Raw genomic sequence first — 23,881 nt, 5'->3', positions numbered from 1 at the left:
CTTCTTTTAATCCTCCCTGTTTTAGGACTCATGTTTTTCTAGGAAATTAAAGATTTGGAGAATCATTTTTGTCTGTCCCTTACCAGGGGCAGAACTATTTCTGTGGTGTTCTAAGGTGTGAGTGCATGGCCGTAGGATTCCTAAACATTCATCCTCGGTTTCCTCATGCACCTTACTCTATCCCTTTATCTTTCCACATTGCTCTAAATCACATTTTTCTCTCCAGGTGAACAAGGATGATAAATAGGTGCCAAGTGGAGCACCCAAGTGTGGTGAGCCCCCTCACAATAGAATGGAATGAGAAGCTTTCTTTCTGACCTCATATATTGAAGGCTGTATTCAGTCATGGTTTTGTATATTTTACATGCATTAATCCTCATATAACCCCGAGAGATAAATTAGTATAAATATTCTCCATTATAGGTGAGAAAGTTGAGACACAGAAGAATAAAAGCTCTTCCAGGATCAACCAGTAAAAGGCGGAACTTGGATCTGAACCAGGAAACCTGGCTCAGAAATCAGTTTTAATTATACCATCTGTATTTTCAGAGATTTGTAAACACTTTGACAATGCATGTCAATTTTAAGCTATGAAGAAACAAACACAGTTTTTTGCAACATCTCTCAAATCTTGTTGGTCCCCACTATAAAGATTAAATTCCAAGCTGATGACACTCTGAGGCCACATGGCCAGCTGTGCTGGAGGCCTGGTCAAGGCCAGAGACTGGGGTTACAGAGAAGTGTAGCAGGAGCCGCCGCAGGAAAGGATCTCTCGGGCACTGAATACAGGAAGAAGAAATTCATTTCAGCTGGGAGCAAGGTGGCATAGGTGCCTAACAGCCAAGCTCGTCTAACAAAGGGAGGTTCAGCCTTTATATAGGCTTATACTTTAGATGTTACACGTGGAAGAATCTTACATTCATAGTATTAGGACTCACATGTGAAAAGGTTTTAGTTTACAGTTTCAGGAATTACATATGAAAGGGTTCCGGTTTACAGTTTTAGGACTCACATGTGAAAAGGTTTCTGGTTTGATCTTGTTTTAAGTAAAAATAGTGCCTTCTGGAGAGTTTCCCCAAGGCCTAGCCTGTCGTTTTCAGGAAGGAGATTCAGGAAATGCCAGCTGGCCTGCTCTCTCTTTTATTGAGCTGCACAGTGGATGACAGAGGGGGAGGGAATCTCAAAGCCTGCGTCTCCCTTCTCATCCCCTCTTTGAGACCCTCACCATTTGATAATATTAGTGAGAGGTCTCATTTTTATCTTCTCTGTCTAGATTTTCTGAAGAAACTGATAATGTTTCATATAATATACTTGTGATGTTATTTTTGGCTAACTACCGCAGTGATGAATCTTTTAATTATCTGAAGGAACAGGGGGAAGTAGACAAGGGAGCAACAAGCAAACACTTATTATTATTATAACACTTATGATGAGGGTTTTGAATCTTCTTAAGGATGAGAACTAACCCCTAAATAAGGACTCAGGGTTAAACCCGTGCCACACCTGTACAGTATGTGTCCCAGTTTGGTCATGTCTCGCACAATACCTTCTACTACTTGCCCTGGTCATCTATGTGCAGACAGCAGTTGGTTAGATTGAATTTTCTACAGACTCCTCTTTCGGCTGCTAGCAAATAATCTAGGGCCAGCCGGTTCTGGTAAATTGCATTTCTCATTTGAGTTTTTTGTTGTTGTTGTTATTGGGCTAAAAGGGACAGAGCTTTGCCCGTTTCATTAGTGAGTATTTCCAAAACAGCCTGCAACCGGATGATCCAGTTGAGCATGTAAATAGGGGTCTGGTATCCCCATGAGCTATCCTCTGCTTATGTGGCTGGCCCATAATACTTAATAGTTTTTTTCTAGTGGCCACTCATTATCTGTCCATCCTCTTATCTTTAGGTTTCTTTTTCTCTCTAGCAGAGTAGATTGAATATATTAATAGCCCACCTGTCTTAACAGATAATAGGAAGAAAGAGGGTTTAATGATACCTATGACACAGCTACCTGTCCATTTTACGGATTATACACTTTATATTGAGTACCATTATATAAACAGGTTCCCTTCTGTGTCCCTCTGTACATTTATAAGAACTGTAGGACAAAGGAATGGCAGTAACTTTTATGCCCTACTTGGTGTGCATACTGAGGGCATTCTTCAAAATTAGTTAATGTCCCTACTGTAGATGTCGAAATATTAAGAACAAGTCCCACAATGAATTTCCTCATGCCTCGGCTGTGCATGGACCAGCCAGCTTCCGGGATGTGGCTGGAGCAGGGCTTGATGTCCTTTTTAAGGTGATTCTGCAGTCCTTGCCTTGGTCCAAGTCTCAGCTGTTGCTGGTTTTTACACTCTGTGGTGGTTTCAGGCTGGGATTCCCTCTACCTTCACCACTGTGGGATTGGTCAGGATCAGGTCTGAGGTTCTTTCCATTGTGGCTTTAGAGGGACTGTACTTCTGTCCTTTATCCACACACGATTACCTAGTGAGAAAGGGTGAACTGAGGAGAAAAAGGCTTACAGAATATTTGTTATTTACTTAGGTTGAGGTATCTTAAGTGATTCTCCCTAGAGCTGGTAACTAGCATCCTAACTCAATCTCTCCCCACTCCCAAGGAGTTCCTGGGAGTGCCCAGAGTAGGGGAGGAGGCCTATGGTATAAGACTTCATAGGGGAATATCCTGTTTTTCCTAAAGGGGGTGCCTCTAATTTTGAGTAACATCAAGGGAAGTGCCTGCACCCACTTTAATCTTGCTTCTTGACACACTTTCCTTAAGCTGTTTTTGATGGTCCGATTCATTTTTCCACTTTTCCAGAACTCTCAGGTCAGTAGGCAGCATGTAGTTTTTAGCTGATACTTAAGGCTATTGCTGTTTTCTGGATTAAATTTTTTATAAACGTTAGTCCGTTGTCTGATCTGATGTGCAGTGGCAGTCCAAACCTAGGGATAAGATCTCAAAGCAGCACATGGATTACTTCCTGGGCTTTTTCAGTCTTACTCAGAGTATGTGCACACCAGGATTAATAAATACTTATGTCTCCTACACTTGGACATTTCAGTAAAGTCTACTTGGAGATCTTTAAACAGAGCTGCTCCATAAGCTTGAATGCCAGGGAGAATAGTTGGGACCCTGCCTCACGTTGTGTTGCCGACATGTAATGAATGCATCATGGTGCCACTGTTTTAGTTAAGGCTGATAAGTGTAAGATGTAAAAGTACTCACACAGCATCTTTTCAAATGACTCTTGACCTAAACGAGTGGTCTCCTGTATAGCTTGTACAACCACTGTACATAGCCGGCCCTGGCATTTGGTAGGCTTACCAATGAGGTCTTTTGGTATTCATTAGAGTCACCGCTGTGTGGGGTGCTTTGATATTTAAATTTTTCTTAGAGTTGAGGCTAGAATCTTTTATTGCTATTTTTCTTCTTCCTTTTTTTTTTTTTTTCTTTTTGACAGCATGAAAAGCCTGTGTTAAAATTGGCTAACCCCAAAGCCAGGGCCAACAGAAGTTTCACTTTTAGCTTCTGCCCCATTTGAGGGGTGTCTTGTCTTCTCCCTTCCCCACTTTGTCACTGTGTGTAAGGGTTTGGGCAGTATTGCAAAGTTTGGAAATCCACAATTTACAAAACTCACTGCTCCTAGGAGCTTTCTTACTTGCTTTTTTGTCTCAAGTTCTGTCACTTTGCAAGCGGCTTGCTCCCTCTCTGCTTCTAGGCTGTGTTCCCCCTCCCAGATGGCAAGCCTCAGACATTGCATTTGCTTTTTGGAAAATCTGGGCTTTCATTTCAGACACTTTATACCCACAGTCCTCCAGGTGCCGAAGTAAGGCATTTGTTTGTGCACCCGACTGCTGTGGGTTGTCTTAATAGAAGGTTATAAGCATAAGGAGGCAGCATGCAAGCAAGAAGCTTCTGGGGGATGGTCACAGGCTGATGCCTCCCCATCGATGATGAGAGAGTCTCTGAGCAGGTGCATTGAGTCGTTACACCTGCTTCTGGGTTTCTCCCATTGAAATGCAAATACTTTTGACTCTCCAAGGCAGTCTAATGCTAAGGAGGTATTCTTTAAGTCTAATTAAGTGAACCAACTATCCGCTGCTGGCAATAACCCTAACTGCGTGTATAAGTTGGGTGCAAAGCCACGCAAAGCCTGCACTGGCCTGGGCGATAATATCAGTCCTCTGCTTCTGGCTAGGAAGTCTCCACCCTCCTTCCCAAGGGGCACTGAGAGCCTGGATGACCCCCGACTGAGGCAGTTTTAGCTGCCGGTAGTCTCCTTTGTTGAATGCGATAGTGGCCTTTGATTTGCACAACAGGTTTGGCCAGAGAACGGGGGCAGGGACAGTCCATTAAGTACAAGAAAGTCTGTTCTCTTAATACTTCAATCGATTTAATAACACTGGCTTTGTTCCTTTCAATGGGGGCTTACAGGGCTGTCTTCCAGACTATGGGCTCTTTGGGGGCATATGTGTCCAGCCCCCACCTCTTTTAGTCTAGTGGCCCTTCCATTAGATTGAAAAGAGCCCCTTCATGCTTATTTGGATCCTCCTGCTTAGGATCGTCCTATTCCTCAGTTAACTGTGGACATTTTTTTCTTCCAGCGCCTTATTTCTTAACAGAATGCACACTGATCGCATTGCAGGCCTGGGCGGGCAGACTGTGGGGGTTTCCAGGAACCCCCCTTTTTCCATAATCTTGGGGGTTCTGATAATTTGCAGGAACATGCTTTTCTAGCTAATTAGAAGCGGCTTGGAGTATTCTCCACTTTTCATTTGTGTTAAAAAGATGCATAAGCAGCTGATGGCAATCAGCCCAAATAGGGTTATGAGTCTAAATAATAGTTTGCTGTAGATCAATGAGAACTTGGGGTTTCTCGGTATAAGACGGATTATTAATTTTCCAATGATAAGATCAGCTGAGGTGAACGGCAGGTACATGAAAACACCCTTTTCTACCATGTGGCTGTCCTTGTCCACTCCCATATACCTCTGCTTTGTCAAAGGCATCTGCACCCCGGCCTTGGGTCGCAGACAGGCTGCTAGAAGGGGAGTTCCCTCTGGGAAGCAGGCAGCAATGGGTGGAGTTTTTTTTTTACATTCTCTTTTGTCTGCTCTGGAGGATTTTAGGGGTGTGCAGCTCTGGTGGGGATACCGAGGCCTCCGGCCCAGGGGCAGGGAGTCCTTGAGGAGGAGGAGGAGGAGGCATTATCGACAAAAACTCTTCTGCCGCTGGGTTTGAGGAGGGAGACGCAGGCATTTGGGATTCCCTCCCCCTCTGTCATCCACTGTGCATCTCAGTAAAAGAGAGAGCAGCCCAGCTGGCACTTCCTGAATCTCATTCCTGAAAACAACGGGCTAGGCCCTGGGGAAACTCTCCAGAAGGCACTATTTTTACTTAAAACAAGATCAAAGCAGAAACCTTTTCACATGTGAGTCCTAAAACTGTAAACCAGAACCCTTTCATATGTGATTTCTGAAACTGTAAACCATAACCTTTTCACATGTGAATCCTAAAACTATGAATGTAAGATTCTTCCACGTGTAACATCTAAAATATAAGCCTATATAAAGGCTAAACCTCCCTTTGTTAGACGAGCTTGGCTGTTAGGCACCTATGCCACCTTGCCCCCAGCTGAAATGAATTCCTTCCTCTTGTATTCAGTGTCCGAGAGATCCTTTCCTGCAGCCACTCCTGCTACATTTGACCATAACCTTGGGAGTTGTCTCTGCCAGGACCTTGAGATTCCGCATTTCTCGGCGGCGAGGGGGATGGTGGTTTCTAGCAGTCTGTCCCTTAGCTACTAAAACAGTTGCTGCCTTCTCTCTTAGCCACTTCGGAGGGCTTAACACTAACTGCAACCATGAATCTATGTATGGAAATTGATCAAGGTGCTCTAGCTTGCCGTACGTAACCTCATGCCTTACTTTGGAGACCAGGGACCTGTCTGGGGTCCCCTCTGGGGGCCAACAGAGCCCAAATGCTGGCCAATCTTTCCTACATAAAGCCCTTAATTTCTCTGGTGTCATAGTTACTTTATAATTTCCACTAAATCCCTTCTTGAAAATTTTTAGCATGGTTTCTAAAGGGGTGGGCTTGCTATCGGAGTCACCTATATTAACACTTCAAAGAAACAATTCTCACAGTTAGGAGAGTGTTAGTTTACTAGCAGTTCTCATTCCCACCTAGCAAGACGCAGCCCAGCGCACTCCGATTTACATTCACTTCAATCCTTTTACAATTGCCCAGAGTCTTCTTCACCCAAGACTTCTGTGGCTGTCTCTAATTTTTACAAATTGCTCAACACGTGAGGCCCTTCCTAATGGGCTTGATACTGGTTACGACTGATGAGTCTGGTCGGACACATTTATACACACAGACATACATTTAATTGCTCTCCTTTTAATTTAAAACCATAAGCAAAAGTTTTTAAGGTTACGAAGAGCTACTTTCCAACGTGCCAATCTGGCACCCGTGGGTGATCAGGCCACGCTTCCACTCAAAATGGGGTGGGCTACTTTCCCGGGTTCAATCTTACTAAATTCAGTGTCCAGACTTCCCCAAATTTTCATTCCTCCTCTGTGTTCAGCCACTGGGTGGATCGACACAGCAGGGCCTCCTTGCTCTGCTCTAGCGAGGCTTTTCCACTGGGCAAATACCTGCCCGGGAGCGCTCTCAGGATGCATCACCCCAGCGAGCAGGAGTCCCCTGGCAGGGATGCTCCACAGGGCTGGGCAAACCACCTAAGGGACTTTTTGCCCCCCCCCCGTCTGCTATCCGAGACTCGATTCCCGGCCAACACACCAAAATGTAGCAGGAGCAGCCGCAGGAAAGGATCTCTCAGACACTGAATACAGGAGGAAGAAATTTATTTCAGCGGGGAGTAAGGTGGCATAGGTGCCTAACAGCCAAGCTCGTTTAACAAAGGGAGGTTCAGCCTTTATATAGGCTTATACTTTAGATGTTATATGTGGGGCCGGGAGCGGTGGCTCACGCCTATAATCCCAGCACTTTGGGAGGCCGAGGCGGGTGGACCACGAGGTCAACAGATCAAGACCATCCTGGTCAACATGGTGAAACCCCGTCTCTACTAAAAATACAAAAATTAGCTGGACATGGTGGTGCGCGCCTGTAGGTCCAGCTACTTGGGATGCTGAGGCAGGAGAATTGCTTGAACCCAGGAGGCAGAGGTTGCGGTGAGCGGAGATCGTGCCATTGAACTCCAGTCCGGGTAACAACAGCGAAAATCCGTCTCAAAAAAAAAAAAGATGTTACATGTGGAAGAATCTTAGGTTCATAGTTTTAGGACTCACATGTGAAAAGGTTTTAGTTTACAGTTTCAGGAATTACATATGAAAGGGTTCTGGTTTACAGTTTTAGGACTCACATGTGAAAAGGTTTCTGGTTTGATCTTGTTTTAAGTAAAAATAGTGCCTTCTGGAGAGTTTCCCCAAGGCCTAGCCTGTTGTTTTCAGGAAGGAGATTCAGGAGGCACCAGCTGGCCTGCTCTCACTTTTATTGAGATGCACAGTGGATGACAGAGGGGGAGGGAATCTCAAATGCCTGGGTCTCCCTCCTCAGAAGCAGACAAAAAGCCAAACAAGGAAACTTGCTCTGTCTTCCTGACTCATTCCCTCTCCCTTTTGTTCTCCCAGTCCAACCGAAGGTGACTGTGTATTCTGCAAAGGCCCAGCCCCTGCAGCAGCACAGCCTGGTCTGCTCTGTGAGTGGTTTCTACCCAGGCAGCATTGAAGTCAGGTGATTCCAGAATGGCCAGGAGGAGAAGGCTGGGGTGGTGTCCACAGGCCTGATCCACAATGGAGACTGGACCTTCCAGACCCTGGTGATGCTGGAAACACTTCCTCAGAGTGGAGATGTTTACACCTGCCAAGTGGAGCACCCAAGCGTGACCAGCCCTTTCATAGTGCAATGGAGTGAACAGCTTTCTGACTTCATGAATTTCTCATCCACCAAGGAGAGGACTCTGCTAATCCCTGAGTGTCAGGTTTCTCCTCTCCCACATCAGATTGTCATTTGCTCCATATTCTCATCTCCAGCAGCACAGGTCACTGGGATAGCCCTTTAAGAGTTTCTAGAACATACCTAGTAGCCCCTGGAAAAACAGTCATGCCTACCAGGAGGGAGAGGCTGTTCTGCTTTTGAACCCTACCCCATAATGTCACAGGTCAGAGTCACCTGCCCTCTCTGAGCTCCAGGCACTTCCTCTGGGTCTGAAACTGTTTCTAGCGCTGTTGCTGTGAGTTGTTTCTTGTGAACTGAGAAGAGGAAAACTGTAGGGGCCTTCCTGACATAAGGGGAGGCCGGTCTAAGCTCTGCCTTTTTATGAGCTCTGTCACTCTAGACAAAGTACTTGACCTCATTGAGTCTCAGATGTTCTGTTGATCAGATGCTGAAGTCTTGCCTTACATGAAGCCCATAATATTTGAATGAGTTTGATGCCTGAACTTTGTAATTGTTTAGTGTGGTTTGAAAATCTTTTTTTCTCCAGAAATGACCAAATATTTTAGTTTTTGCAGGGCAGCCTTCTTCTCCATTTTCAAAGCTCTAAATCTTAGGGTCTTAATTAAAGAGGTTTAATTTGGGATAAAAATCACTAAACCTGGCTTCCTGTCTCAGGAGCGCAGTCTGAATCTGCACAGAGCAAGATGCTGAGTGGAGTCGGGGGCTTTGTGCTGGGCCTGCTCTTCCTTCGGGCAGGGCTGTTCATCTACTTCAGGAATCAGAAAGGTGAGAAGCCTTTGGTAGCTGGCTCTCTCTATAGGCTTTTCTGGAGGAGGAAATATGGCTTTTCTGAAGTTATTTCTCAGTATGTCAGTGGCCCTGGATAAAATTTTTCTTTCCCCAAAAGACCTTCAATGTCCTGCTAATCCAGAAATCCTCAGTGTCAAAACATAATAGCTTGTGGCCTGTAGAGATAAGAGAAAGGTTAACAAGTAGGAGTTCTTTGGTTTGAGAGCCTGGAGTAAATTAAGTAAGAGCCACTAAGACAAACTCAGTTACACTGGATACCGTGACAGACACCTCACGATTCATGGGTCACATGGTCTGCTTCTGCTCCTCTCTGCCCTGGTTGGTGTGGGTTGTGGTGTTAGAGAAATCTCAGGTGGGAGATCTGGGGCTGGGACATTGTGCTGGGGACAGATTTGCTTACCTATCTTTTAAGTGTATATCTTTTCCTCATTTTCCTAGGACGTTCTGCCCTTCGGCCATCAGGTAATACCTTTTAATTCTCTTTTAGAAACAGATATGGTTTCCCTAGAATGTGGTAGAGGTGATAAGGCACAAGACAGAAATAATTGGAAAGACTTTTGGATCCAAATTTGTGATCAGAAGTTTACATGAAAACTCCTCCACTCCACTTGGAAAAGGCCTGTGCTCTGCAGGTATTGGCTCAGGGAGACTAAGGAGCTTGATTTTCAACTTCCTGCAGTGCTCTCATCTGAGCCCTTGAAAGATGTGAAAAGACGCTGTTGGTACAGCCAGGTCTGAAGACAACACTCTCCTCTGTCTCTGCAGGACTCCTGAGCTGAAGGGAAGATGACCACATTCAAGGAAGAAACTTTTGCCCCAGCTTTGTAGGATGAAAAGCTTTCCTGCTTGGCTCTTCTTCTTCCACAAGAGCTTTCTCAGGACCTGTTTGCCACTGGTTCAGCAACTCTGCAGAAATGTCCTCCCTTGTGGTTTCCTCAGCTCTTGCCCTTGGCCGGAAGGCCCAGCATTGATATCTATGCCTCAAGGTCAACTTTTGTGCTCCCCTTTACCTAACCCTACAACCTCTCATGCATCTGTACTCACCCTGGGCCATAAATACGTTACATTATTAAATCTTTTGCAAACATGGCGTTAAAAATCATCTGTTCATTTGGCTCCAAGGACAAAAAAATGAAAAGAAAAAGGGAAGATCATTTCCCAATAGAATAATGGTATATATATATATATATATATATCTTAAGTATGTGAGGTAATGTATTATTTTAAATAGCTTGATTAAGACACTCCACACTATAAACATATATCAAAACTTCATGCCGTACAACAAATATACAATTTTTACTTGTCAATAAAAAGTAAACCTAACATTTGAAAGAGCAATGCATAAAAACTGAGAACAGACTATCACAACTGAAACAAACTTGGCAAACATGAGAAGAGAAACCAGCTAACAGGTCCATCAGAAGTCTTTCTTAACCCTGTATACGATATTGTGAATCTATAACTGTAAATTAGTATAAGGATTTTCATTCCGGAGACTTCAATAACATTGTATTCTCTAAGGACGGGTACAGATTTCAGAGAAAGACAAATTTAGAAGATGGAGGGCTCTATTGTGTTTCATCTGAGAGTCAGTATCCAATATGTCCAATCTAAAAGTACGTAATCAATTCAAAGGTTTATTTCAAAGTAATAATCATTTGAGCATAATTTCTCTCCTGTCAGAGACAACCGTTATTTTCAATCAAATTCAATATTTATTTGATGCATATTTTACTTTTAGTTATATGTTACTTGTACATACATAGCAGTACAAGTACATATAAATCATGTAAGAATATATATCCTATAGGGACATAGTTAGCTGATAATTATGCCTGTTCTGTTTGATTCCAGAGTTACAACAAGTAGGCTTTTTCCCTAAGCTGAGGAAATGACTTATCTCATTTTATATTGTACTTGTGGTGTGGAATTATAAGGTAGAACTCAAATGTGTGGGATGAATATTTCAGTGAAGATGTCTCTGCCGCTACTAGCAGGAAATCCGATCTAGAGGGTTTCATTTCTCTTTAACCATTGTCTCACACAGCACATAGATCCAAGGCTGGGCTTCTCCAGGGTTGCTCGACTCAGTAGGCCACTGGCAGCACCAGCGATCCTGGAACCTTATCTCTCATCTCTCCATCACACACAGCACCTCAGCTTTCCCGGGACGGCAGGAGGACCCCTGCAGCACCTTTAGGTTTGTTATTCTTTCACAACAATTCCCAAAGGCAGAAAAAGGATACTGTTTTTCCTTTGTACCTTTATAAGGCGCGACTAAACTGTCTCCAGAGTATTCTCATTACCCATTTTCTCACACATTGGAATGACTGTGGGATCACACAGGCTCAGACAAGCCAGGATCCAACCTTTGTAGACTGGGCCTGATGCACGAGAGAAGAAAAGGAGCAAAACATATATTGTCAAAAATAAAGAAATGGTGGATGAAGTAGGAGAGATTGATTTCAGGGTTGGGAAATGATAGACTGCGGTACTATTAGGTTGTTAGTATTTGTAGCTAAATTCCACATGAAGGCCTAGAGATTGCTGATAGGCATCCTCAATTCAGGGTTTACAGTCTTTTTCTACCTACCTACACACACACGGAGAGAAAGACAGAGAGAATTTAATGTCAGCCATTAACTCAATTACAATAAAAAATCAAGCAAAAAGGATTATTTTTATAACTCAAGTATGCTGACATGTTATTTTATGATTTAAATATATATTCTAGGGAAAATTTTGAAAAGAAGTAGAATAAGAAATGACTAGCTCTATAAGGTGGTAAAATGTACTATACTTTTTTTTCTTTCTTTGAGATGGAGTCTTCCACTGTCACCAGGACGGAGTGCAGTGGTGTGATCTTGGCTCACTGCAACCTCTGCCTCCTGGGTTCATGTGATTCTCCTGCCTTAGCCTCCTGAGTAGCTGGGATTACATGTGCACACCACCACAGCTGGCTCATCTTTTGTATTTTTAGTAGAGACAGGGTTTCACTATGTTGGCCAGACTGGTCTCAAACTCCTGCCCTCGTGATTTGCCCCACTTCGGCCTCCCAAAGCACTAGAATTATAGGTGTGAGCCACCATGCCTGGCCTACATGTATTTTTAAAATGCATTGTTACTGATTTTTTAAATTATCATTAAACATGCTAGTAAAACAGGGTTTAGAATTAGAAACAAAGAGTTGAGATAAATTTCAGTTTTTGGTAAGCTGTATTCCAAATTCATTTCTTTCACTAAATGAATCCTGGATGAATGAAAATGGAAACATAAAGGGACAATATAAAATAAACAAGACAGATATTATTTCTAATACTATCATCATCATTATCGTTATGTTTGAAGACAGACAGAGTTTCTAAACCCGTGTGTGTTGTTGATGAAAGTGTATGATTTTACAAATATCTGGAAATTTGGCAATTTCTTTTTTTTCCCCAAAATTAACATTTTTATTAAATCAAGTTAAAAAAAAAGTTCAGTGTAGAAAAGTCAACAAGGATTTTAACAAAACCAAAATATACCTTTTTAATACAATATATGTATATATTTGCAGCAAACTACTTGAGATTCTCTTTTATGTTCTTTAAGTAATTTTAAAGAAAGCATAAACAATTTATATTAGTATGGAATATCAGTGAATCTACTTTCATCCTCTATTCTGTGATTTGGGCCTTCTACAATATACTTTATAATTCTCATTAATGAATACTAAGAACAAACCCAGCTTTGACTAAAAAGTAGTGAAACAGAATGGTTGGTAGAATCTTTCTCACTACATCATGGTCACACATTATATTTGAGAATAACAAATGAGCACCATATAAACAGGTAATTGTGTGTGTGTAAACTCAATGTTTAAGGTGTAATAGTAGCCAGCTAGATCACTTAGCAATGTGACTGTTACTTTTTAAAAATTTGGTGATATACAAAATTTTAACAAATCAGGTAAATGCTTCAACCCCCTATTGCTTGTCCATTTAAAAAAATCCTTAATAGAAATTCTATATATAACCTGACAAACTGCATACATATATATATGTCTGTGTATCTTTAGCTTTGAATAAATTTCTAAACTGTGATGAAGCCAAATCTCTCATTTGTGTCTTGTAGAATACAGTAATACAGTATCACCAACTGAAAGTTTCTAATAAGTTTCAACTTAGTTAATCAGAAATACTGGCTATTAAAAATCTCTGAGGCGAACGAGCTGTTACTCAGCTTAGTAAATTCCAAGCTTACAAATCAGTCAAAGTAAGACTGAAATTACCAAATGCCCATGAAAGAAAAAAATTTTTCTCTTCGTATTTCCTTCTAATAACAAAAACAAAATATCTTTACAAGCTTTCACTTTTTAAAGCAAATTATTACAGAACTCTCACTAGTCTTCAAAAATAGTAAATATTATGTAAATACAACTTTCTTACAGTTGAATTTTTCAGCTAGAATCTGCATTTCAAAAATTCCCTTTGGGTTATTCAATTTAGCACTTCAAGTTTCTACTCTGCAACTCTAATAACTGGCTGAGATTTGTTAGGTTTGTATCAATTACATTGTTCAAAATTTGCTACTGCGTTATCTCTGTACAATAGTAAAGTAAATGGGAGGAATGCACCAAATGTCAAAGCAACATAATGAAAAATTCAAGAATATTTAATATTATAAAATGATAAAGTACAACAGGGATTCTCTTTCACTGTTACATTAGTGAAATACCTCTTTTTACACTTTTAAAGCTAATATCATAACTTTCAGTTTTTAACTTATCAGGAGGATGAAGTTTTTAGAAGACTTGCCTTTATTTTCAATCAAAAACTAAAACGACGGAATTACTTTTATTAATATACACATCGAGTTACTGAAACAGTGACTTCATGTAGTTTTCCCGTAAAGATGGCACTTGCAGGTACAAAGATGCAGCAATGTCTACAGCCTTCAGATGTTTACTTGAAAAGATTCTTCAACAGCAGTTTGATACTGGGTTTCTTCATCTAGCTGAAGATTCACAAATTCTCCGTAATCAAACTGATGTCTCTGATTTAGGTGACTAACAAAATTTCTAGTTATCTGGCGAGGATCTCCCCAAGGAAGAGACACACAAATGGGACATGTCACAGGAATTATCTGAAATAGGTGATTACTGTTACAGTGATCCAGTAAACGCTGCCTGGTAAAATTTGATTCTTGACACAGGGGACACTTAAAAATGGGATGACCAGAAGAACTTGTATTCTCTTGGTAAGGTTCTGTGTTATCAGATGTGGATGTTTCACTCCTATTACTGTTCCCTACTGAATCTTGAGAGATCTGAAAGTTTGGAATGGTAGAAAAAAACACCATATTCATCCTGATACTTCTTACAAGATTTGTAATGATGTCTCATGCGATAGAATTTAATCTGTTTTGCACAGCATCTGCAGCTACCAGAAAACTTCCTCATGATATTTTCAGGGTCTAAAGCCTGTTGGGGACATGCTCTCTCTCTTCTAGTCACATTTCCACGACACAAGGGACAATGTGCTCCTCTTTCCCTCATTGCAGTCAGGAAACATTTTCTACAGAAAACGTGCTGATGGGCCGCAGTCCGCACGGGCGTTTTGAGCACCTCCTAGACAGACTGGGCAGTAGAAATCATCTTCGGTGCAGGAAGTGGCCACGGAGAGCTCTTCAGCCATGGAGGGGGGTGGGGGAACAAGGCGATGGTGGTGGCTGCAGCGGCCAAGGTGACGGTGGCGGCCCGGGGCCAACTCCCTGAACGAACCCGGAGCGGGGAGGCGGCAATTTCTTAAAAAGTTTAACATATGTTTGTCACATGACCCAGCAATTTCCCTCCTTGGAATCTACCTAAGAGACAGAAAAGCATATGTCCTCACAAAGGGATATGTTCAAGTGTTCAGAACAGCCTTAGCCATAGTTGGACCAACCTGAAAACAATCCAAATATTCTTCATCTAGTAAATGGATAAATAAAATGGTACTACATTCATGCAAAGCAATATAATATCATTCAATAGTAAAAGACAACAAAAATTGACTTATCTGGCCAGAGAGATTCTGTGAATGTGAGGGTAGTTTTCCCAAGGCAAGTTTCAACCCTTGCACTCCAGGTGATGAGAGATTACTTAATGGGTATAATGCATGTGATTGGGGTGATGGATACTGTAGAAATACTGACTTCACCACTATGCAATCTATGCATGTAACAAAACCACACCTGTACCTTATAAATTTACACAAATGAGAAAAGAGAAAATGAATAAGAAATAAAAAGGAAAAAATCAAAATGATGATACATACTACAAAACTAGTGAACTTCAATGATGTTATCTAAGTGAAGGAAACTGGACATGAAAGATCACATGTCATATAATTGCATTGACTTGAAATATCTAGAAGACGTAAATTTATAGACACAAAAAGCAGACCATCGGGTGCCTAGGGCTTGGGGTATCAGTGGGAATTAACTATGAATAGAGAAATTTTGGACCTCACAGAAATGTTATAAAACTGGATTGTGAAAATTGCACAAATCTACTAACATAAAATCATTAAATTTTACATATACAATGAGTGAATTTTGTAGTATGTAAATTAGCTTTAGTAAACCTGTTAAAATAATTCTTTTATACCAAAAATAAGACTTTATGAGCAAGGCAAAAATCCAGAAGACAGAAATTAAAACTGTTTGTACAAAATTACTGATATCTTTGCATAAAGAAAATAACAAAATTTTTAAAAGCACATGAAGCTCAGGAAAAATTGTGATCACATAAGGCAGACAAGGGCTTTCATGTGAAAAATTGTTAACTAATAAATCAATAAATTAATGGAAATGTCATAGAAAATGTCAGGTCTCCATATGCAAGCCTGGAGCCTGAACTTCTGAAGTCCCACCTGCCTCAGCTGATGTCTCCCACTCCCTGCCTGTATTCACCATTGTCCCTAATGGCCCAGCAGAGCTTCCCTAGACAACCCCTCACCCAACCCTGCCATCTTAACTGTTCTTATGATGACGTAAATACCTCTCTCACCCAACCCTGCCATTGTAACCGAACTTGTGGTCATGTATAGTCCTTGCCTCTACCCACCCACCGCTGTAACTGATCTTACTCTGCTACAACCCTACCCCCAAGAAACCTACCCCAACTTATAAAGGCAATTCCCACCTTACCCTCTTCACCGTTCCTTTCTCAGATTCTGCTGGCTTGCACCCAAGCGAGAAATAAAACGGCCTTGTTGCCCACACAAAGCCTGTTTGAAAGATCTCTTTATTAAATGCACTTAATATTTGGACACAAATAACAGAAAATTGGGCAAAGGATACAGAATGACTGTATATTCTAATAGTCAATAAACATAAATATTTGCTCAAACTCATCAATGAACAGAAAAATCCAAATTCAAACAGCAATTTCATAAACTATTTCTCTCTGCCCCCAATTGGCAAATACAATAGTTTGTTTTAAAATCAAGGATTTAGAAGATTCTGTGGGAATAGATTCTCTCATATTATTACAATTTTGAGTGGATGGCAGTGTGGTAGTAGTATCTATTAAAACTCAAAATGCAATGTTGCATGCTTGATAAAAACAAGAAAAATTCCATTTTAAACATCTGTCTTAAAGAAACAATCCTACATGAGCCTAAGGAGACATAAAATTGGTGGAGTTTGAGCCACGGTTTGAAAGAACAAAAACATTTCCAAATTCTAAAAGGAAAATTGATTAATTTGTCTTGATTATAAAACTTTTGAACATCATAAAAAGCATTTGAACATCATAAAAGCTATGCAGCATGTGAAGTCACAGCACACTGCAAGATGACATTTGGTGCTGTGTGTGGCACTGTGAGCATATACGGGTGTAATCGTGTGAGTCGTTTGGATAATACAATACAAACCCAAACAAAGACAAATCTAAACACATTTATGCCAAAAATGTTGAAAGCACAAGAGAGAAATCACATCTCATGCACAAGAGAAAATAAATTAAATGACAGTGGATTCCTTATCAGAAATTATGAAGACCAGACAGAAATGACACAAGATATTTTAATGGCTGAAAGTAATGTTGACCAAGAAGGTCTATCTTGTAAAAATATTATTATCAAATGAATGTTCTATCATGACATCCTCCTTCTTTCTTTTTGGTTTCTAGATGGAGTCTTGCTCTGTCGCCCAAGCTGGAGGGCAGTGGCACAACCACAGCTCACTGCAGCCTCTGCCTCCTAGGCTCATGTGATCCTCACACCTCAGCTGCTGGAGTAGCTGAAATTACAGACACACACCACCACCCATGGTCAACTTTTTGTATTTTTGGCAGAGACAAGGTTTTGTCATGTTGCCCAGGCTGGTCTCAAACTCCTGAGTTCAGGAAATCCCAGCCTCCCATAGTGCTGGGTATACAGGCTTGTGCCACCACGCCTGGCCATGACATTCTTAGTGAGAGGGAAAATAAAGGGAATTTAATGCTAGCAGACTTATCCTAAAACAAGAGCTAAAAAAAGTGCTTGAACTGGAATAGAAAGTATAATGGAAGAAATCTTGGACAATCAGAAAAAAGATAAACCATAGAATGATTAAAAATATGGGTAGATACAACAGACTTCTCTTCTTCAGTTTTGTAAATAAATTTCATGGTTGTGGAAAATAATTATAACATTGTCAGATGTGGTTTTTGATGCAATAGATAAAATAAAAAAATACATATTATAGATGCAGGAGAGAAAAAGATATAAAGAAATTAAAGTTTCTACATTTTAGTCAAATTGGTAAAATGTCAGCACCAGTAGACTACATTAAGTGATGTGAATTGATACACAATCACGAAGCTGTACAACAGCATCCACCAGAATATGATTGATTACAAAATAGATTGCAAAAATTGCTTAAGAAGCACATCAGAAAACAGCAAAAGAAAACAGGAAGGCAAACACCAAAGGGAAAAAAAGCAAAAAGTAGATGTCAGGCATAAGAGCTCACATATTAATAACAGCATTACCTGTAAATTCTCTAAAAAGACAAATATCAGAGTAAAAACTATTGGCCCATCTATATGCTACCTACAAGAAACTTACTGCAGATATTACAAGAGAGGAAGGCTGAAATAGAAGAATGGAAAAAACAAGCCATACAAATATTTGTCTAAAAAGCAGAAATGACTGTAAAATCAGGTAACATAAAATGCACAGAGCAAAGAATATTCCAAGAGACAAACAGAAACACTTCACAGTGATAAAACTGTTAATTCAGAAAGAGGACACAGCAACTCTAAATGTGTGAGCACCAAACAACTGAGTCACAAATGAGTAGAGCAAGATGGTCAGAACTGGAAGGAGAAATAGACAAATACACAGTTAAACTTTGAGACTTCACAAACCATCTCTGAAAAATTAATCAAACAACTGTACAAAAACTCAGCAAGATAAGGAAACCCAACAAAACCATCCACCAATAAGATCTAATAGACATTTACAGACCACCACACCAAACAGCTGAATACATTTTTTTTTTTGAGACGGAGTTTCACTCTTGATACCCAGGCTGGAGTGCAATGGTGCCATCTCGGCTCACCACAACCTCCGCCTCCTGGGTTCAGGCAATTCTCCTGCCTCAGCCTCCCGAGTAGCTGGGACTACAGGCATGCACCACCATGCCCAGCTAATTTTTGTATTTTCAGTCAAGACGGTGTTTCACCATGTTGACCAGGATGGCCTCGATCTCTTGACCTTGTGATCCACCCCCCTCGGCCTCCCAAAGTGCTGGGATTACTGTCCATGGGATATTTACCACCATAGATCATAAAATCATCCACCAATAAGATCTAATAGACATTTACAGACCACCACACAAAACAGCAGAATACACATTTTTTAACTGTCCATGGGATATTTACCACCATAGGATCATACCCTGGACCATGAAAGGAACCCCAACAAATGTGAAAGAACTGAAATCATACAGACCATTTTCCATGGAAGCAACAGAGTTGAACCAGAAATTAGTAACATGAAGAAAATTGGTGCAACTCAAAACATATGGAAAAAATATAATTTTTAATTACCTGAGGATCAAAAAAGACACATTAAAGAAAATTAATAATGTATCCTCCAGCTCCCTGACTGCAAATAACCAGATCAAACACCAGAAAGTTCACCCAAGAACCATCAAAATTGTATGGTATATTCAGAAAAGTTACTATTTGAAGAAACTTGAAGCAACAAGTACGTGGAAAATGTCACCATAGAATGTTTAGAAAATTTCCCAGTAGAGAAAGAATCCTGTGCGGTATATTCCAGATGCATTGCATGGTGATAATAGCATGATGGGAACAAGTTTTGAAAGTGCTCCCTTTAGCCCCATTTCAGTATGTTACCGATAAGGAATGACTTTTCTTTGCTGCCTGTAATATTTCGTTCTTACATTGCCATAAGAAAACACCTGAGACTGGGTAATTTATAAAGGAAAAGGTTTAATTGATTCACAGTTCTGTACGGATGGGAAGGCTGCAGGAAACTTACAATCATGGCAGAAGGGGAAGAGGCCCATGTTATATGGCATTAGGCGAGAGAGAATGCACCATAGGAAGAACTGTCAAACACTTATAAAACCGTCAGATCGCATGAGTACTCACAAACAGCTTCGGGGAAACTGCGTTCATGATCTAATAACCTCCAACTGGGTCCAAATGTGGACACGTGGAGATTATGGGGATTACAATTCAGGATGAGATTTGAGTGGGGAAATAGAGCCAGCCTAACCATATCACTGTTATGAGATCACACTGGGGTTTCGCTTTTCTTGCCACATTTTTTGTGGCTGGTAATGCCTTCCCTGACTTTCGCTTGGGCCAGCTGGGCTCATTCCACCCACTTCACCTGGCAGACTGTACTTGGCTCACACTACAGGCCTGGATCCCACACCTCCCAAGAGTGAGTCAGGTGGCAAGAGATGTGTGAGTAAGTGAGCGTGGGATCCAGACACTGAGCACAGCAAGGCATGAGATAAGGTTGGGCAGCTCTAGGTGCCAGCATGAGTGCCAGCTCCCTATGAGGCTGCAGCTGGACCAGGTGCACCACAAGCAGCTTCCACACCTGGCACTGGGGAATGTGGTGGCACCAAGAAGCTTGGAGACCCCAGGAATCCCAGGTCCCAAAAGCGGAGTCACAGCCCTGGCTCAATGAGCTCCCAGGTTTGAGCTTTCTGAATAGCTACAGCTCTTTTCTCCTTCTCTTGGCCCACAACGTGGCAAGCAATGGGCATGATTCAGCCTTGTTTGTGTTACAGATCTTTAGCCTCACCATTCAGTAGATCCCCAGTTCTTGTCCTACATCCAAAATGAATGAGGTATGCAGACAAGTAGAGGGTGAGGAGGACAAAAAGGAGATTTTTAAAGCAGTAGAACAGCTCAGAGACCTGTATTGGGCAGCTCCTCTCCATAGCCAGGTTGTCCTGACACCTGTTCAGCTCTCAGCCGAGAGCAAAGCTCCTTTCTGCAGCTGATTATCCTGTCCTCTAGTCAGTTCTCACAGAGAGGAGACCCTGGTGAGGGCAGCCCCACTCTGCAGCTGAGAAGAGATCCTGGGGAAGGCAACTCCTCTCTGCAGCAGGTCATCTCTCATCTCCCTGTCCTCTCTATCTGCTCTCTCCATCCTCTGCACAAGTCTACCTGAGCCCAGGACTTTTATGGTACTCAGATGGGAGGAAATGCACACAGCCATGGAGCAGGCCCAGTAAAGGCACAAGTTCCCACTCCTGTCAGCAGGATAGGAAGCCAGGGAGCCTTCAGGTCCTCCCTGGCTAAAAGGAGGGGACTCACCAGTGACCTGCCCACTTCTGCCTAAGAGGCTGTCTGCCACCCACCACGGTCCATGGCACACAGACTTCTCATGTGGGAACCTGTAGGCCAGTGCCAGTTACATTCAGCCCGTCTTCCCTCTGATCCCTTGTGACTGAGGTGGCAGGAGGCTGGTATGTCAATGCTGCCATGAGCATTGACACACCAGGCCAGGCTGTGACAGCAATTGGGCTTGGCCCCAAACCTGCTCAGATCAGGCTGTGTGCACAGGAACTGGGAACCAAGAGAGGCCAGTCAGAGGGACAGACACCTCCAAGCCTGCAGGGACAGGGAGGTCTTCTTTGCCTGGAAAGTGTGGAGTGCAGAGAGGCCTGGATCATGCTGCGAGGAGAGTGGGGCTCCCATCAGATCATGGAGCCTGTAGGTAGCCTCTGTCACATCTCCTTGCAACCTAGGGTGGGCAGCTCCCCTTGCTGGACCTAGACCGGCATCAGGGGAAAGGCTGATGTCTCTGCAAGTTCTTCCCCTAGCACTCAGGGGTGCCTGGGGCTCGCCCTCACTTGGAATGGGTGAGGGAGGCGCCTTGGGGAGCAGATTGCTGCCTTGGCCTGGCCATTGGGAGCATCAGGCTCAGTGTCTGCCTGTGGGGACATAACCCTGGATGGCCTCAGGCAGAGCCTCCTCCTCAGATGCAGGAACTGGGCACCCTCAGTAGGGTGTGACAGTGGCCTTGCTGCTGGCTGACACCCCAAAGCTGGGCCACTTTCAATTCCTACGTGGGGCCCCTGAACTGAGCCCAGCTTCATGCCCTCCCCGCAGCTGCAGGGAGAGTGCGGCAAGGCAGAAGTGGTGGAGGCTTCAGGCCTGGGAAAGGGTTCGCCTGCTGCTCAAGGGTTAGGGCAGCGCAGTCTGCTGCCTCAGAGAGTCGAGGCACTGGGGACAGGGGTCCCAGTATGGCCACTGGTCCCACAGTTGCTTCTGCCATGACTGCTTACAGTTTCCCGCTGCAACTGACCACTCTGGACAGCTGCCACTGCCGTCATCACCATCTTTTATCCGTTTATCCTAAAATACTAAGGTGAACCTCAGCTGGCTTTCCTAGGTTACCATCATCACAGTTAGTTTCTTTTCTAAAAATTGTTTCTTCTCTTCTTTTTTTTTTCTTTTCTCTTTATCATTTTTTTCTTCTTCCTTTTTTTTTTTTTTTTTTAACAGAATCTCCCTTTGTCCTTCAGGCTAGGGTGAAGTGACATGATCTTGGGTCACTGCAGCCTGGACCTTCCAGGTTCAGCAATCCTCCCACCTCCCAAGTAGGAAGAACGGAATTAGTTTCTAAGTAAATTATCATTTTCTGTTGACCAAATTAAATGTGATATTCTGGTTGCAACTGCAAAAGTTCCAGTAGTACTGAATTATTATTGGAATATAGAGACATAGTTTATTCTCAAATCCAGCAACAATACTGACTTTTACCCAGGAAATTTTGAACTGTTTTGTTTTTCTTTTACTTTGTTTTGAGAAAGAGTTTTGCTCTTGTCATCCAGGCTGGAGTGCAATGGTGCAATCTCAGCTCGCTGCAACTTCCGCCTCCCAGATTCAAGAGATCCTCCTGCCTCAGCCTCCCAAGTAGCTGGGATTACAGACGTACGCCACCATGCTCTGCTAATTTTGTATTTTTAGTAGAAGTGGGGTTTCTCCATGTTGGTCAGGCGGATCTCAAACTCCTGACCTCAGGTAATCAGCCCAACTCAGTCTCCCAAAGTGCTGGGATTACAGGCGTGAGCCACTGTGCCCGGCCAAAATTTTGAACATTCTGTATTAATGGAACTGTGTTTTTCCAAAGTAAATGAAACACTATTTTTCTTCAATTTTGAGATGATCAAATACACTACTTTATGATGAGAAATCTGAAATAATAATTCTGAGCAATAGTTTATATATAGGAATTTTGAGGTCACTGTTACCTTTAATAAGAAGGAGACTTCTCAGGAGCTACGGGCATCATCACATAAGATAAACGCAAATGTTGTCATTTCCAGAGGAGGGTAAGGATGATGATGGGAATCTTTTGAAGGAACTTGAATTGCTACACTGTATCTTCCTCATAATGTGTAATGCCACCTTTCATTAAAAGAAGTAGTCTTATTGCTATGCACATCTATAAATTATATGAATATACATAATTTTGATACAAGGGACATTATCCTCAGAAACAGAATGTGAAGGAGTATGATATAGTGGGTGAGCTTGAGGGGTATATGATTTGGTTCAATCTATAGTGAACCATTTACTCGCTTTGTATCTTTGCAAAAGTTGTTTTATCTCCATTGTTTTATTCTCTTCACATGTAAGCATGAAAAGGATGCTTATTTTACTGAGCTGATGGGAGAATTAAATAAAAATATGAAGTATAGAAGCCCTTAGTGCAATTCTGAGTACAAAGAAAAATGCTCATGTTTATTGCAGCATGGTGAGAATCCTGCCCCTGGAAACATTAAGGCACATAAGGAATGAGTGCCTATCAGAACTGTGGGGGAGTGTGGATTCATGCAGAACTTTATATGTATGGTTATACACTGAAGTTCATTCTGAATCTTAGATGTTACATTTATATTAGCATAAAGCTAATAATTACATAAATGTAGAATTATATGTATAAAATTATATGATACGATCAACTGATGTAATTCATAGATTTTCTGTAGGGTTCCCTTTCCTGAACATTCTGTAACATATTCATTAGAAAACTTCCCTTATGATAAACAAGAGAAGCATAAGGGTAAACGGTCATAGCGTATGTCAAATGAGGAAATCATAATGGAAACCAGGAATGGGAGATCCCACAATCTTCACATGAAATATTTCAAAACAGAGCTGTTGTGTCAACAGCGACTTTGAGTCCTTGATCGATCTCTTGGACCCCTGAACGCTTTGTTTGCACAGTTGCCCTTATCACATTGTCAGGGTAAGTGCTCTACTCAGGCACCTTCAGACCCTCCATTGCACATAGGTGGCCCCTGCAAGTTCTTTCCCTGTGTGTGTTCTGGAGGTGCCACTAAATTTGGGGACAGCATCAGGAGACACTTGCAAAACCTTTTTACTCAAATTAAATTATTAACTAACTTTCCATTTCCTTTAACTTATTACAGACATCCCTACCTGGAAACAGGTACAGATTACACTCTCTAATCAACAGTGGTCATTCTGTCATAGCATCAGATACACGGGGCTGCTGCTCCTTGAGGTGTCCACAGACTCACAGCATTTTCCAGTACTGAAAGACCTGAAAGATCACAGGGCCTTCATTTCAACTGTGA

At 42.0% G+C, this 23,881-nt stretch overlaps 1 protein-coding gene and 1 pseudogene across 1 annotated transcript; one reads left to right on the top strand and one right to left on the bottom strand.

The window, feature by feature from the left end:
- The first annotated feature begins 7,347 nt into the window (after window positions 1-7,347).
- LOC144582322 (HLA class II histocompatibility antigen, DR beta 5 chain-like) lies at window positions 7,348-9,938 on the top strand. Its single transcript, XM_078370645.1, has 4 exons — window positions 7,348-7,929; window positions 8,633-8,743; window positions 9,206-9,229; window positions 9,533-9,938. Exons 1-4 carry the CDS (start codon window positions 7,842-7,844, stop codon window positions 9,544-9,546), a joined length of 237 nt encoding a protein of 78 aa, XP_078226771.1. The 5' UTR covers window positions 7,348-7,841; the 3' UTR covers window positions 9,547-9,938.
- A 3,701-nt stretch (window positions 9,939-13,639) lies between these two features.
- Window positions 13,640-14,445, bottom strand: LOC100385791 (E3 ubiquitin-protein ligase RNF138 pseudogene; annotated as a pseudogene).
- Window positions 14,446-23,881: the final 9,436 nt, after the last annotated feature.

Source organism: Callithrix jacchus, chromosome 4 (assembly GCF_049354715.1).
Source record: "Callithrix jacchus isolate 240 chromosome 4, calJac240_pri, whole genome shotgun sequence".
NCBI lineage: Eukaryota > Metazoa > Chordata > Mammalia > Primates > Cebidae > Callithrix > Callithrix jacchus.
Note: the sequence above shows the minus strand (reverse complement) of the source record. Positions and strands in the feature narration are given on the sequence as shown.